Here is a 17,867-nt window from a genome sequence, read left to right as displayed (position 1 = left end):
CACACACACACCACCATTTGCAACCTCTCCAATGGGAGATATCAAAGGAAAAAATAAATCTATTTATATGATGCATTTGCTTCTAGAGGAGCTTCGATTTTCTTCGTGCCAAACCTAAGGACCTTTGTGAAACATGACAAGCCTTTTAAATAAATACTCATAAACAGCCCAGACAGCTGAGAAATGGATAACCTCATTGTATGACATTAGGGCCCTTTAACAGACTTCTCCTCTGCTTAAATATTAATGTTTCAATTACAACGTACACCTACTTTATTAGCCACCCCAGGCTCAGTTCAGATCAATAACAGCAGCACTAGATGGAATTCTAATGAAGATAAACAACGCTGAGTCCTCCCCAGCTCCCCCAGGGCACGGATGCACAAAGCCTCCTTTCACAACTTGCTCCAAGATATTTTACAGTCACCTGCCTCATGCAAATGAGATTCATGTTTATTCATGAGGAGAGTTACAGACCACCTTTCATTCCCTAGGCCAGCTCAGCTAACCAACAGAGCGCTGTCTGCACCACGCTGAGGTTGAGCTGGCCTAGCCTAGGAAGGGGACTCCTGAATATATAATTGCCCCCTGAAAAGCATGCACAGAAAGTCAAAAGCTAGGGGCAGTTTGGGGAGCTAACACATTCCCCTTTTTTATTCACGTGATAGCTGCCTTCCAGGTTTCAAACAATCCCTTTTCTATACCAAACCATAACCTATTACATGTGACTAGTTAGTTAATGGCTCTTTTTCACCGATAATCTGCCAGGGGACTTCTCAGGATGTTTCCTCCCTCTGTTCTGCTCTCCAATTCTTCCTGAGATTGTTCCCCACTGAAGGACGGGGATGAAGCTTGCAGCCTGGCCAGAGGCAGCTGCGGCTTTGTTTGCTGGGCCTGGGTTCTCCCCGTGCACACTCCTATTTTAAGGGATGGTTTCCCATCTGTAAGCCTGAGATTCCAAGCTCTGTGTTGTGTTTTGCTTATGATGCTGCTGGGTAAAGTTTTACAATAGTGCTTTTGCTCTAGAGGGACTCCATTTTTCAAGTCATTCGTTTCTTCCATTTTGGTCATTTGAAAGCATGGCAAAGTCGTTTGATACTGGTTTTGAACGCCAGTGTTGACAGCATCTGAAGTAACACACCCATGCTCTGAATAAACATGGTGTCTAGAAGACTCAGCCATTCCGGAGAGGTCTGGGCAACTAGGCTGAGGCTGCAAAGGCCATTCGGTACACGAGCGTTGTGGGACCTGCTGATTTTTCATCTTGTCACATGGAAAACTAAGATGCCTGAAAAGGCTGTCTGGAGGAAGGCACCACCAAAAGCCATACAATTTGCAGCTTCAATCCTATTTCTGCCCAAGTTAAATGAGTTATTTAATGCAGTACGGAAGCTAAGCTGGGGGTACATAGACAGCTTTACTTTTACTTTTTCTTGTCTTTCTTTCTTTCTTTTTTAACATAATGGCCAAAAGAGTGTCTGCTTTTGACAAGCGCAATTTTCTCATTTTTCATAGACAGGATCTATTTTATTACGTATAAGAAGAACACTTTACAACTGCATATTTCATTTCACCTCCTCAAAGCATTTTTACAATTCTTCCTTCAACTTAATATCACACCACCATAAAAGAGGGCAATGGGATCCCAGTATCCCCCCATCACCCCCCCCTTTTTTAAATTCTTATTTCCAGGCACAGAGCTCCTGAGAAGCAGAACCAGGATTAGAAACTGGACCTTACAGACCAATGGACATACTACCTCATCAAAGCATGCAATTCAGACTAGTTGGTAATATGTGGTATATGTGTCAACTGGTGGCAATCCTATGGACAAAATTCACTTTTAGTGATCAAATCTGCCTTAATCAAAATCTGCATTGATAGCTTTGGTCCCACCCAAAGATTTAACTGGTATGTGGTACAACTGGGCACTGGGATAACAGGGGTTTCAAAAGCCCTCCCCACCCCACCATCGGGGAGTCTAGTGCACAGGCAGGATTTCAGAAACACGCTACATACAGATATAGATTTTGACTTGTATATGCTTGCTAGACTTTTTTAAAGTGGAGCAGTCAGTGACAAAAGCTTCCAGGGAGGTTCCCCGTGCCTGAAATACCCATCTCACTTGCATCGCCTTTCCTACTCTGCTCAAAAAACAAGGGCTTGGATGAAATGATTCCGGGGCCACATGTGTGCCGAGGTATTCAGCTGCAGTTCGGCTCTTTTCTAAAACCCAAAGTAATACATAATGCATGCGCTAAGGTACTAGTAATGAAAGGCGAAAACAGAATATAAACTCAACGGCTTGAATCAATGGATTATTCTGCAGAGGCTGCTATACTGAGAAACTGAAAGCAAGCCCTCTTCAAAGCATAAATGTTTTAATCGCTCTCTAATTCTATTTCTCTTCTATAAATAGAAAACATCCCATCTGCTGCTTCCCAAGTCCGAGGAGCAGGAAGACAGCTGCTTTCCCAAACACTCCCTTCAAGAAGTAGCACAACTCCCAAACATGCTTCTGTCTCAATGAAGGTGGGCTGTCGAAGAGATTCCTGCGTCAGCTGCCATCTAGTATTGTTTGTTGGGAAAATTTAATTTTGGATTGAGGGATACTACTTCTACAGTAATGAGCTATTGCAGGCAGACCCCGGGTCTCAGGTCGACAATTAAATCTGCCATCCATGCTTCCATTCCAAGTGGCCAGAGCCAGAGACAATGTCCAAGAAGGTTCAAAAGAAATTATGTCTGCTGTTGGACTCTTTTACGATATTTCTGAATTCAAATTTGGACAATTCTTTTGAAACAAGAAAAATAGTACATGTAACCAGGAATACCAAACCTGCCTTTGTTCCTAAATGTAATCACTTTTGGCTACCAAGTTAATAACAAAAAGGAAAGGGGACTGATTACCATTTCAGCTCTCTGTTTCTCTGCTTTCCAATTTATTATCTGGTAAAGCAGAGCTGTGGCTGACAGGCAGCAGGAAAATATCAGAAAGACATGATTTACACTGAACTAGGGGTCCTCACACAGGTCCTCTTTTTAAAAGGTCAGTGGAGGCAGACCAAGGACATAAAAGAAAACGGACATAATTAAATCTGTGTTTCAGCAACCATTAGGCGGAGTCTCTGACTGGTATTATGCTGGTCTACCAGCAAGAAGAACCACCCCCAAAAAAGCTCGTCTGCCCATGTTTCATTAACTTAAATTGATACACACACCTATACATCGAATATAGCCACATTATGGTAGGCCAAATAGTGACCCTTCCATTGATGCCCATGTCCTAATCCCCAGAATCTGTGAATATGTTACTTTCCATGGCAAGGGAGAGGGTGGGTTGCAGGGGGAACTGAGATTGCCCATCAGCAGACCTTAGAATCGGGAAGATGATCCCGGATTCTCCAGGTGGCCCAATGTAATCCCAGGAGTGCTTAAAAGTGAAAGACCAGAGCAGGGAGGAGCTGAGTGGTGAGACGAGATGTGAGAAGGACCGGACCTGCAGCTGCTGCCTTTGAGACGGACAAAGCGGCCACGAGCCAAAGAATGCAGGCAGCTTCTAGAACCTGGAAAAGGTAAGGAAATGGACCCCCCGCTAGAGCCCCCGGAAAGGAACGCAGCTCTGCTGACACCTTGCTCTTAGCCTAGGGAGACCCAGTTTGGGCTTCTGAACTCTGAGACTGTAAGATAAATTTGTATTGTTTAAGACTCTAAGTTTGTGGTCAGTTGTTACGGCAGTATTAGGAATCTAATACACACATGATAAAAAGTTTATAATTGACAGACTTTTCTGGGTACAAAGTAAGGCACGCATCGTACTGAAAAGAAATAGCCAATGTAGTAAAAGTATTTAATGTAGAAATGTAAACCCCTCATCTTTCCCATCCCTGATTCTCTTCTGACATCCACTCCACTGATGGACATGTGGGGTGGGACCCTCTGCCTCTCAGGCCTCCAGCTGCCTGCCCACAGCCATAAACTGGCACCCCTAGATGGCAGCAGATGTGTGACCACAGACATGAGTCTATGATTGCACAATGCAAAGAGATGGCACCAGGGCCACGCTACAAAACGATACCTGAAACCTGGCTCTTAGAGCTTGCTGAAGAAAGTGTTTGTGGCCATGTGAGTTAATTATGCAGAGTGTCAGAGTGACACTTGGGGGGGCTTGCTGTCACCTTACCCTGTGCAGACAGGCTTTGTTGCCACCGAGCACATGGCCATGATGAAACACAGGGACCCAAGAGCCTTGCTCAGCTCCCTCCTTCAGCCCTGCTCACCTCCTCCAGGCAGACACCCCAGGTTTCCTTTGCTAACAATGCATTCTTGTGGCTTCATGTCATCAACTGTAAGTTCTGCAGCACGTAAGTGTCTAAGTGGCCATTCCCCTCCAGGACTTCGGTAACAGTTTCCCTACACCTTATCTGTGCACAGACCAACAACAATCATATTTACATTGTTATCATTGACAGAATTCAGATTTCTGTACTTCAGGAGAAGCAGAATAATAAGCTCCTCTCAGAAAGCAGACGGACACCTGATGCCAGAATATGACAGTCAGCAAGGTCTCATCCTGGAGGAATATGTGTCCCCGACACAGACAAGCTAACAACTGCATGGTTTTCAGTAACACTGCAGGCCATGAAGAGTTGAACGGATCCAGGGGCAAAGTGGCTGTAGCAATTTCAAAGAGTGGTATCTTAACTCTACTTTTTCTGGCTTGATTGAACAAAGGTCTCCCTGCCTCTTTCTCTCTCTCTCTCCCAGGGATGATTTGTACCTGAATTACAAAGTCTCTCATAATCAAGTGAAGTACACTTAGTATAACTTACAGTTATAATCACGAAGGAATTAATGGGCTTCTTTCCTCCACTTCCCTTCCTGAACTACGCCTGTGCTTGGGCATGGCGGCTCAGAGCTGAGACTGCAGCTTCCAGATCAGTGCTCTCCATGGAGGGGGCTGCCAAGGCCCATCAATGAATTAAATAGACGGCCCAAGATGACTGAGATGGAATGACACTCTTCTGCTATAACTGTAGGGAAGGTCACTATGCTCATGGAGACAGGTGGGTTAGAACCTCAGTGAGGTTTGGGGAAGAGTGCCATTTCCTTTTACTGCTTTTTCTTCTTCTTCTTCTTTTTAAATTAAACTTATTGGGGTGAGTTCAAGTAAAATTATACAGGTTTCAAGTATACAATCTATAATACATTATCTACATATCACATTGTGTGTTCACCATCCAAAGTCAAGTCTCCTTCGGTCACCATATATCTGACCCCCCTTGACCCTCTTCTACCTCACCTTCTCCCCTCCAAAATAGGTTCAAGATGCCACAAACCAGACATATGGTGGAAAGGACAAGATGCAAATTCAAAGAAAAGGTGACAGGAAAACAAAGACCAATAAGAATACCAAGTAGAGTTGGAATTTAGATATTACGTTATGCCCCAAGCACAAACCACTGGCGGCCACACAGGTTGACTGTGAGATCAGATCCTTAGTCTCTTAGAAGGTTTACATCCCTAGGTCCAGGTCAGTGGGCCTGGGCGATGGGGCCAACCATACCCAGAGCCATGCACAGTAGCAAATTCGAAGTATCGGAGGCTGAAATATCTATACATGTCCTGACCATTAGTTATTAGTAGCCATGCCATTATTAATAAGGCCTTTATCTAAGAATAAAGACTGTTTATCTTAAAAAATGTGCATGATACTTCTGATTTCTCTAAGTTGGTCAACGCTCTTCTCTCCACCCAACATTCACTACCAAACAGAAATACGCAATTCACATTCTTATTGAAAACCAAAGGATACCTCCATTCAAAGAATCAAATACTTTCTGTAAACCAAAAAATTTTCCATATAAACTTACTTATTCAACGCCCTGAAAGAGATCTCGCATTGTAATAAAAACTCGTTTTGACACAGCAAAGGACAAATTATCTCAATACATCCATAACCTACAAAGAAACCAAGTGACCTAGAGCGAGCAGCCGTCCTGATCTCATTCTGTCTGTGGCAGCCCCTGTCTAGGTAGAAGGAAGGCATTTCCCCCAATACACTGAGCAATAATAAGGCAGCTCAGAGTAAGGCCTTGAAAGGAAAAATTCAGCTAGACATTATTTTTCACAAGAAAGGCTCTGCTGGGGCTCCAGTTTAGTAAGCCAAAAGGAACCAAGCCCCTCCAAGCTTATTCCTAGAGACGTGACAGCATCACCAACACGTACGTAGCTTCACGTCTTTCTCCGTTCTCAAAGCAACCTGAAACCACGGTCATTCTCGTTCTCCCGACCTGCCAAGTGCCTTCCACACACAGCTAAGGGGCTGTGCGAAGGGGGAGTCTGCTTGGGGAACACAAGGAGATGCTGCCTCAGCTTCAGATTACCTTGTTGAAGTCTTCAGAAGTTGCCCTCATTTCCTTCCATGTCTTGTTTAGGAGCTGGATACAGATGCAGAAAAACTCCTCGAAGGATCTGTCATGGGTGAAGAACATCGGGTGGAAGTCATTGCAGGTCTCACTAGCTGGAGGGAAGAGAAGGGAAAGAGGGGAGGACGTTTGAAAAGTGAAATGACAGGACAGACACATGTGGGTGCTCCAGAGACAGCTGATGGGAGACATGCTCGGCTCAAGGTGCGGAGGACAACGGGCATTTTGAAAAAGCGACCTAAAGATCGGCCCTGTCCGACTTCCCAGTTTAAGGGCCGATGGTCAGGCCCACCTTTAAGATACACACATATTTTGACTGAAAGAAGTCAGCACTAACGAACCCCAGGACACGACTCTTATGGCTTTGTTCCAGGATCCCTGCTGTTGAATATGAGCTCTGTACCTGCCTTCCTCACCTTTTAAGACTATGCAAACTGCCCTCTCTGTCACAGCTCGTCCATCACCCTTAACGTCCCCTTTCTCAACAGAATCACCGGCAGAGGATGAGATGTCCTGAATGCACAATTAAGTGCAACTTTGAACGCAGTATCCTGATTGTTTCTCCAGGGGCTCTTTTCCCTCTTAAGGCCGTGAGGACAGGACATTAGAGATCCTTAACCATCATCTGTTTTACATTCCGAGACACAGATGGCTGGAGGATGAAGCAATCCAAAGGGCATCCAAGGCTGCAACTGGCTCAATCCCGCCCCGAGGTCAGCCAGATGCCTCCGAGCCCCCCTGCAGCTTCCTCCGGTCAGACCCAGTGCTCTGAGCTGCAGGTGCAGCCATCAGCTCTCTCCTTCGCAGACCAGCACGCCAGCCCCTCCCTTCCTCTCCGCTCTCTGTCAACCTTATACTTGCCTAGCCTTTTCCATACATTTCATTGGATCTTGACAGTACCTCTCACTGCTCATGTCACAGACAAAGACACTGGAGCCCAAGGAACTAGGCTTTGTGACCCCCCACCCCCCAAAACAGTACCCTGAGTTTTTGTAAATAGAAGCTGTTATGTACAATGAAAGAATTCCTATTTTAATTGGAATCTCTTTAAACACCAATTAGCCTTCAAGGCCGCAAATGGTGGAATTTCAAACCCAGAAGCCCAGGAGAGGAGGAGGGACAGGGTGGGATTGGGGTACGGCAGTGACTTTCCTACTTGGGGGAAGTCCTGCTGCTTGCTCTGTGGTGGAACTTCGATTGCACTGAGAGAGAACCCTCTGCCGGCGAATGAACCCTGATCAAACCCAAGGGGACACACTCTTCTCTGGCAGGGCTACAGTTATTATACACTAGCTTCTTCTGTATTAGTCCTTTGTAAACACAGTGAATTCCCGACCCCTGAAAACATTGAAAACTACAACAAAGGGGTGGCGTGTTTGTATAGTTCTCCACTTCGGAAGGGTACAACCTGATATGAATATAGGTGGCTGCTGTTTTATTCCAGACAAGGTACGGGCATAGACTAGTCACCTGACAGCAGGTGCAGTCAGAGAGGAAGGTGTGGGTCTGGGGGCTGGAGACCTGGGTTCAAGTCCGGCCCATGCCAATCAGGAGCAAGTCACTTCACCTTTCTTTCTGCGCCTTGGTTTTCTTAACTGAAAAATGGGAATGACCCTCATCTGGTTTCTCCAAAGGTCTCAGAGGAGATCAAATGACAGGATTCATGGGAAAGTGCTGTGAAGGGGTGAATGCTGACATGGAGAGAAGTGGTGGGTGAAAACAAATGTTGTGCCAGCATATTGTGTCTGGTTATTCTTTGATTTCCCCCCGATTTCTAGTCAAGCCTGTTCACATCTCAGAAACTAGAGGCAAGAGCGCATGTCGTCGCATCGCCAGCCTACACGACCAGCAGAAAGATGGCAGAAGGAAAAAGCTCCGACCTGAGATACAAAGCTATTTAAGGAATCTGGAACAGACACACAGGTGGGTTGTGTGTTTGCGGCTCTGGACATGAACGCTCACAAGCACTGAAACCACAGAAGCACTTTTCAAACACGATTGCCATCCAACAACTCATCATTAATCACATTATGACAGCATCTTTTTCTGGGCCTAGTGTGATTATACTTGGACTTTATGCCCTAGTTAGAGTTTTGATGGGATGCCTGGAGCTGAGATAACCAGACAAGCGCGAGGCCAGCAAGCCCTGCTCTCGCTCAGGTGAACAGGGAGGGAAGAAAAAGCATGAACAACAGGCAACATTTCTTGGCTGCATAGAATGCGCTGTACAAGCGTTCCTCTCCCAACACACGGCAAGGTCGACACTATGTTTATCCTCAGTTTATACAGGAGGAAGGTGACTCGGAGAAGTTAAACCTTCTGTGATGAGCTTTTACTAGGTGGCCCCCAATGAGCATTTGAAACCCACAGATTAGTTGATCCAGCAGCAGGCTTCCTCCTTAGTTGACGTCAACAGCTCAGAGCATCTTCTGATTGCTGCTTTGAAATTGCATTTCCCCACCCACTCTCCTTGATCTCCTTGCAGGACTCCGTCAACAGAAACCAGGACCTTGACCTGCACTCAGACAGGGCTCACAGAAAGCGCACAGCCAGGGCTGCTGACGGGCAACCCCCGCCCCCACCCATGTGACAGTGCCACAATGGCCACGCCACTGCCACCAGCCACATGCCAGGCCCTCAGTCTGTGTTCGCATTAGTTATTACAAGCAGCACACGGGGAAGATATTATCAATGATTGTTTTTCTTTTAAAATTAGAAATAGAAGAGCTAGAAAGGTAACTTGTCCAAGGTCACGTGGCTTTCAAATGGTAGAGCTGGGATTCTGTTTCCTTATCTGTAAAACATATGACCATATAAGGTTTGCAAGCATCAGATTAGATTATGTATATAAAGTGTGTGGTAAGGTGCCTCACACATAGTATAGGCTTAGCAAACAGTGGCCATTAGGTGACATTTATGTATCTTGCTAAATCATCACCACGGTAAGTCTAGTTAACATCTGTCACTGTACGTGTACACAGTTACACACTATTGCAGTTGACTCTCTGAAGCATCAAAAACAACAAAGCGACTGTCACCATCCCTCTGTCACAGATAACTAAGGAACAGTGAAGTTCAGTAACAGGAGCGACGGGGCTAGGAATCCTGCATTCTGTCACCAGAGCCCATGATGTTTCCGGTCCCTACACAAAGGCACTGGCTTGCCATCATCCTACACTTCTTTAAAAGGCTCACCTTTCAAAGGGAGAAATGGGCAAACAACAAATCAAAAATAAATTGTTCCTTGACATGTTACACAAGAAATACTGACAAGAATTGGACGTATCTTGGGATTTATGACTCCTTGTGAAAGGATGTCCCTGTATTAAAGGGTCAAGTATTAAATATTAGTATAATTTTCCTCTAAAATTTTCAACTGGCAGATACTGAAGATTGAGGATTATCCAGCAGAAAGGACCTGTCTAGATTACCTGATCTGTTCTTCCCTCTCCTTTTGTAGGTAAGGGCAGTGAGAGCTGCAAAATGGCTCACCTGGAATTGATAATGGCGGAAGGGCGGCAAAGATGCTGGAAGCCAGACTGCCAGGGTTTAAACTCTGGTTCTACCCCCTACTGTTGAGTCCCCTGGGCAAGTCATTGCATCTGTCAATGCCTCAGTCTTCTCATCTGTAAACTGGGGCCAACAATAGTATACACTTCACTGGGTTGCTGTAATGATTAAGTGGGAATAGGAACCACAAGACGTAAGTGCACTGCAATTGTGAGCCAATAGAATTATGATGCTCATATCACGGGGACCCTGGCCCAGGCCATCCCACTGACAAATGTGAACAGGCATCTGTATACAGGGATAGCCCAGGTCCTTACTTCAGAGGTTTCAACAAACAAACAAATCAAAACAGGGCGAGTGACGCTTACTATTGCTTTTTAAGAAAAATAAAAGCACTTATTGATAAAAAAAAAAAAAAGTATTGACTTAGTAGGCAATGGTTTTATAAATGAAATTTAAAGAGAAATTTTCAATGAGACAAAAATAGTAAGGCTTTTTTAAAAAATCAAATTGCTTTTTAACCATACTATTTTTAACACAATGAGATTCTACTTTATAAAAAAAAAAATCAATTTAATGGTCTTTTCAGTCTGGAAAAATAAGGTATTCTCAGAGCTGAGGGTAAAAAGGCTTCTTATTAATTTATTCATATTTATTTCATTTATAAATAGGCCAGCGTTGAAAACAGCTATATAACCCACGCACATATGCTGTTAAAAATAAAAATAAGAAGGTTGTACATTTATGTAGCACTTCGCCTGTCAAAGTCGATTTCTTCCTATTTTCTATTGGATAATGTGAGGTGAGGCAGGTATGGTCATTGGATAATGTGAGGTGAGGCAGGTATGGTCATTGGGGTCTCAGAGAACAAGGGCTACTGCACTGCCGCAAGTAAACAATAAACGGTGAATACAGAGAGCTGGTTCTGTCCTGCCCTGTGACCTTGAGAAGGTCATCTTAGCTCCCTGGAGTCCAGATTTCTGACTTGTAAATGAGATGGACTGGTAAGGTTCCTACCAAGTCTAAAATTGTAAGTCTACACACACACACACACACACACACACACACACACACACACACACACACCAGATAATGGATTTTCAACTTCCTAATGTCCATTAATAACTATAGAACTTGGAGACTGTACCTGCACTAAACTTTCTCTCCTAAATTATGATTTCTTTGAGTGACAGGATGGCTACACCTTCCATTTAGGGTGTTAAGGCATCAAAGTTACATTTGATAGGCTTATGACATGTTAGATGAGCTACTATTTACTCTCCTAAGAAAATTGTTAGTTGTTTTTATACCCTTTCAACCTACTATTATAACATCACCTAACGCAGACCATTACACAAGAAAATTGCTCGACAAAAGATAGAGTGACAATGACAGGCAAGTGCACATAATTTCTGCTCTTTCATGGGAATTTTCTGAGACAAATGTAATTTTTCAGATGCCAAAAAGCTCTATCCTAGTCTTTCCATGACCCTTGTTATGCTAAGAGGCACCGTGAACCCACTTACAAGTGCCTACAAGAGTCCCAGATTTGGGAAGCAGTAGGCGAATTCCCAGTATTTTTACTGAAACAAAGACAAGCACTGGCCTGACACAAAGGACACTTTTAAAATTATCAGCTACAAGGAGAAGGGGCCCACTCAGATACACACAAAAGCATTTAATACATGAAAATTGCTAGAGAGGTTGTGACAGCGTGTTAGTTATCCACAGCATGGAAACTGCAATGGGAACTACTTGTGGTTCTAGGGTCAGGCTGGATAATATATTTATTATGACTTCTCAGATGCAAATGTGTATTTATACCTTTGCCGAAAATTTTACTCTGTGGCCTTTGCGTTCTCTATTTTTAGACGTGGTATTCTTTAGTGGCTCTGTGATGGTCCTGTGTGGGAAGATGCTAAAAGTTCAGACCCTTTCATAGGTGGGAGGTAAAAAGAGGAGAGTGGAGTGAGGGTAAAGAATCTGAAGTCCCCCCACTGCTGCTGAGTTTCCCCCAAACAGAGGCCACCACCCCTGCTATTTCAGGGCAGGGGCTCAGGGACTGGAAACCTGCTCAGCTCTTCCCAGCTCCTGAAGCCTGGTATAATAAAACTGGATATTCTTTCCTAGCCTCTAACATGTCTAAAAATAGTATAAAATTGACATTGAAAAGACACAGAGTAGCTAATCCAATGCTTCATTGTTCACCTTCCTTATGGGCCTTTTTTTAAGGATGTGGAGAGATGTGAAAAGAAAATACTGACTAGAGTTAGGGCTGAAAATTAGACTCTAGCGCCAGAAGACAGCAAAAGACAGCCAATTCAGCAAGAATGACCTAGCGTCACATCCCAGCCAGGTATGCAGTGTTCATTGATAAAAGAGCAGAGGTTCTGGAGCAAGGCTGTCCTGGGTACAAATCTTAGTGTCACTGCTTAGTAACAATGTGACCTTGCTCAAATTACACTTCCTTTAGACGTCAATTTCCTCATTAAAACAACAACAAAAAAGGACAATGTTTCCTATCTCATTGAATTGCGGCTAGCATTAAATGTAAAGCAATACGTGATTCATATATTAACTAAGATAAAATAAGCACTCAGTAAATGCTAGTTGTTACCAGTTTTAACAGCAAAATAATAATTATTGTACTTAGCTAAAATGACAAATCTGGAGAGAGTAGTCTTTCAGGTAGAAAGGCATTATAAAGCTATAGTAATTAAAACAGCTGATATCCGTCTATGGTTGGAAAAACAGAACAATGGCATAGAATAGGAAGTCTAGACACAGACCTGTATATGGGTACACAGCCACTAGATTTGTGACAAAGGTGACACGGCAGTGGAAGAGATTTTCTATAACCTGTGCTGGGTCAATTGTATATGCATCTGGAAACAATGAACTATGACTCCCTACCTCACACCATCTACAAAAATCAACTCTAGGTAGATTACACATCTCCATGTGAAAGGAAAAACAATGAAGCTTCCATACAACACAGGAGAATCTATTAATGACATTGAAGTGAGCCAAGATTTCTTAAACAGGACAGAAAACTCATTGACCCTAAGGAAGAGTTTTGATTGAATTATATTAAAACCAAGAACTGTTCATTATACAATATATGAAGGATAGCAACCTCAGAGTAGGTGAAAACTTGCAACATTATCTACAATGAACTGGTATTGGTAATAGATAAATACCCCTATAAGTCACTAAGAAAAAAATGACAATCCAGTACAAAAATGTACACAATGTAAATAGGCATTCCACAAAAGAGAATATCGAAATGGCCAATAAACACAAGCAAAAGTGCTCAGCTTTTTAGCCACTAGGGAAATGTAAATTAAACAGCAATGATATGCTTTCCGGCTACAGTGCAACAATGGAAAACACTAATGGAACAAACAGGATTCTCATACACTGCTGATGGGAGTGTAAATTGTTCAACCACTTTGGAAAACATTATGGTAGTATTTACTTAAGTTAAAGTATTCATAACCTATGATACAGCAATTCTACCCAAACATATAAACCCAACAAAAATGCATACATACGTGCTGCATGAGAAATGTACAAGAATGTTCACAGCGGCACTATGAGTAAAAACTTGAAACAACCAAAATGTCCACCCAAGAGTAGATTATATAAATTATGGTTTATTCATGAAGTGGCACACTTACTACAAAAAATTGATTATAAAAAACTATACCACACACAATAACATGAATGAATTGAAAACATATGTTGAACAGAAAGAGTCCTATACAAAACAGAATCTACTATAGAATCTTATTTTATCTAAAGCTCAGAACAGGCAAAATTCATGGAAGAAATTGGGGTGGGGAGCGCAGCCCAAGAGGGTCTCTGATGGTTGTAAAGTACTCTCTATCTTGATCTGGGTAGTACTTAATTGGATGGTTGGTGGTTGTAAAATTCATTGAGCTGTGTTTTGCTCTTAGTATCCAAATACTTGTATGCATTTAAGTTACACTTACATGAAAAGTTAACTTAGAAAGATACAATATGAGCTTTCCAGGTGAATAAGAAGGGGCAAAGATTTTTTTCGACAGGATAAAACTATTTCATATGACTTAGGTGGGCTTTTGGAAGCACTGCTGCATTTGACCTGCCCATTGTCTCTGGAACCAGGAATTGGCATTTTAGGTAGCCCAGGTTACTGGCTGGACGTGAAAACATGACGCCTGTCTACGAGTATGCTGGCATCCAGATCCTAACGGGTATCACCTCTCCACACCTGGAGTATCGTTTAATTTCATCTGTTGGATGGCTAAAAGGGAATACGCATGCGTTTTCTTTTGTGAATGGGGATCCTGACCTCACTATAGATGCTGATGGAGACGCTACAATAAATTGACTGGTTATATGCACTCTAAGAGTCGTCACAGGTTTCTCTTAAATGAGCTTCCTTTCTTTCTCCTTCCCTTACTCTTTCCTTCCATCCAAGTATGTGCATGTCCACCTGTCCATACATTGATTGGCCCATCCATCCATCCATCCATCCATCCATCCATCCATCCATCCATCCTCATCCATCCAGGTGGTTAATAGCAGGGCCCTGGAGCCAGTCTGCCTGACTTAGGATCCTGGCTTAGCCACTCATTATCTGTATGACCTTCAGCTCATGAGCAAGGAGAAAGGCGTAAAAGATGAGGATGAAGAAGCAGGTAAGCATCACATCATCTAATTCTTTGCAGTCCACAACAGAGGGTGTGGGCTTTAGTCCCACCTACAATGGGAAACCATTAAAGGGATTCAAATAGGAGAGTGATGAAGTACCTTCTCACCTCCCTTTAACTCTCCTTTTGTCTCTTTTAAATGGAACTGAAATTCAAGTAATTTGAGGATTCTTGTTATTCTGGAATCCATATAGTCGGTATTTTAGTGTCTTAAGGAGGATAAAAACTTTAGTGCTAAGTGGTTAGGAGTGCCGGCTCTGCAGTTAGGACTGGGGCTAGAATTTCCCTATGCACCTTAACTGTGTGAGCCCAAACAAGTCCTTTGATGTCACTGAGTCTCTCCTGTCATGATGACAATAACGGTAACTTACAACCTGCAGAACTGAGTAAAGATATAATGAGGAGATTCCCATAAAACACTTAGCAAAGCATCTGGCATATAATAAGCTCTCAATATATGTTAGTTACAAAAGGTTGTGCAGAACGAAAATATGGCATGTATTTCCCCAAAAAAATCTTGAATTGAATACCAGGTTTAGCTTGAGGCGAACTCTTATTTACTTGAACCCCCTTTGTGAAGGTACCCAGTTCCTCTGGAGCATTACAAAGCAGCATTCCCATCGTCGTCTTGTGAGATGTTTAACCAAAAGACAAAATGTACAGAAATTCCAGTAAATTAAGATTTCTGATAAGAGAGAGCTACGTGACCCCTGGGAGTTTGCTTAGAATTGAAAAATGGTCTTGCTGATATACTCTGTATTTGCTCTTTCGTTTGATCTCTGGCTGAAACAACCAAAATGTGCAGGAAAATGGAACCTGGATCCTTGAAACCTTATCTATTGGCAAAAATAATTGTTTCTGGATCCACTTACAGGTCTACGAAAGGGCTCTTTCTTGGCCCACAGAGGGAAAAAAAAAAAAAAGAGTAGGGAAACAATAAATTTTTTGGAAAGGCGTATCAAGTTTGCGGTATGAGTTAGCAATGCAAAACCAAGAAGGAAGCACACTTCTCTTGCTAAATATAGTTTGCCTATCTTTTTGGGGCGATGTGGCTGGAGCACTGGGGAGGGTACAGTGGAAGATTAGGAAAGAAAAATTGTGGTTGGGTAGAGAACAGTCTAAGCAAGGCAGAGCACAGGAGAGCTTATTCGAGAAGCGATTTCTGCATGCCCTTGTTAAAACTCCCTTTATAGGGAAAATTATTCTGAGAAGTGGCACATTAAGAGACTGTCGCATAGCAAATTTAGCATGGATATAAATAACTGCCTGTCCAACCATGTGAAATGGGGGTAATGCTGGGATCCAGGTAGATTAATGAGCGGCTGGGATGGGCCTCACTGAAGCCTCAGCAGGAACTGTGTGCACCGTCACATGACCACAGGTGACCCGTTTACCTGGGGCTCAGCGCTTGAGCCAGCACTAGGGAGCTTGCAGAAGGGGCTAAACATAAGTAATCCTGGATCTGCAAATGCAAAACTAACCAGAGGACATGCCAAGATTAGCTTATCACACACATTCTTCCTTGTCTGCAGAGCTCAGTAAATAACGCCCCTTAAAAACTCTGTGATTACCTGTGGTTGTCCGGATAAAAGGCAAAGCAAGGCAAGCAAGCTTCTTAGTCTGACCCTCTTCCTCTCCTTCTGACCTGGCTCTGACTTATGACTGAGCCCTAAACTTGATCAGAGTTTCCACCTCTTTATCCAACAAACCAGCCGTGCTTGTCTTTCCACATGTTAAGCTCTTGGGTTTCCCTCTTTGTGGAGCCCATGGTGCCATCCTCCGAAGCCCACCCCTTTGCTAACGGTGCTTCGTCCAGGCCTTAGCTCGTCCTCTGTGCTTCCACAGGCCTTTTCTCTTGTCCGCCTCTTTGGATTCCCCCTCCTGACTCTGAGCGCACAAAAAAACAGAAACTTTGATTTAGTAATTTCTGCATTCCTAAGGTTCTCCCACAAACACATGCCTGCACGCCCTTCCGTGGTCTTCTTCACCCTGGCACCTCCAGCTTTTCTTCTCTGTGATTTTCGCGATGCCCCACGTCACGCAATGCTTATGGAACAGGGTGAGGGATGTCCCCCAACTTTTGTACAACACAGATCTCTGCACCCCCGCTGTGATACGGGCATGTTCCACACATGCTTCACCCATTGTTTTAAAATAGTCCCACTTGCAACATGACCCGGTCCTCCCCCTGCCCTCCCCCAATGTTCTGAGACCGAAGTGTGGGTGGTCTCTTAAGAGAACTGTGAAGAACATTAGAGAGGAAGCAAATTCATAACACAAATTCAACAGAACAGGAAAACCAACCCGACTATGTTATTAAAATACAGAGACGGAGCCCTTCTCTGGAGGCCGACAGCTAGTCCCCTCACCAGCCCTCACCCTGCCTCGTTTGCCACGTGCCAGCTTTGAGCTAGCACGCTCCTCTTGGACCCTCCTCGGACTCTGCGACGAGGAACATATGGCCTCAAGGATTGCATAACAGTGTTGACAATGTGTTCATCGTGGGTGGTGGCATTAAGAGATATAAGGGAATAATCCACCGACAATCATGCTTTTGCCAACACGGGATTTGAGATGGAGAGATATATCAGTGACCCAGAAAAGAGTGAAATCCCTAACATGTTTGCTTAGCTATAGTTCTGTTCAGTCCTCTTAAACAAGAGAGCGTGTTAACAGGGTCGCGTGGGCAGGTTTGTGCCGAGGGTCCGTGAGCCCCTCTCAGTGTATGAACAGAATACCGGGCCCCAAAAGCGATCCTCAAGCATCGTGATAATAACTCAGGGAAAGGTCAAGCCTCACACAGGCATCTGATTGAGATATGCCACAAACACAGGACACGAAAGAATAAGTCATTAAATACCGAACCGGCAACAGCGGGCTGGAAAAGTGGAAAAGGACGTAATCTGAGTAATAAGAGAGTTGGGGGTCAGCATCAGCATCGTGGAAGGTGAGCGGCCTAGGAAAGTGAGTTATTTACTTCAGAATGTTGTAGTGACCACATCCCAGGAACTGTCCTAAGCTCCTTACGAGTGTTTCCTCATTTAATCCTCCTAAGAATCCCACGAGGCAGGGTTAGCTATCATCATCCCCACTGTACAGATGAGGAAACTGAGGCACAGAGGCCTGGCACACTGGGTCGCAGCACTAACAGGAGGCAGAGCCAGGTTTTAGTAACAGTTGGGTCCAGAGTCCTGAGCTCCTGCAACTCACCAAACAGCAATTTCTCTCCATG

At 43.8% G+C, this 17,867-nt stretch overlaps 1 protein-coding gene across 6 annotated transcripts in view; it reads right to left on the bottom strand.

Moving 5' to 3' along the window:
• The window catches only part of ELMO1 (engulfment and cell motility 1), a 474,721-nt gene that overhangs the window by 139,012 nt on the left and 317,842 nt on the right, over positions 1-17,867 (bottom strand). For all 6 annotated transcript variants that reach the window (XM_019726329.3, XM_074341005.2, XM_019726327.3 and 3 more), the window contains one exon: positions 6,387-6,523. In XM_019726329.3, the coding sequence (XP_019581888.1) occupies positions 6,387-6,523 (137 nt within the window). The remainder of the gene's footprint in view (positions 1-6,386; positions 6,524-17,867) is intronic.

The sequence above is a fragment of the Rhinolophus sinicus genome, chromosome 4 (genome assembly GCF_057876585.1).
Source record: "Rhinolophus sinicus isolate RSI-liver-muscle chromosome 4, RSI-T2T, whole genome shotgun sequence".
Lineage (NCBI taxonomy): Eukaryota > Metazoa > Chordata > Mammalia > Chiroptera > Rhinolophidae > Rhinolophus > Rhinolophus sinicus.
This window is presented reverse-complemented; position numbering and strand designations above follow the sequence as displayed.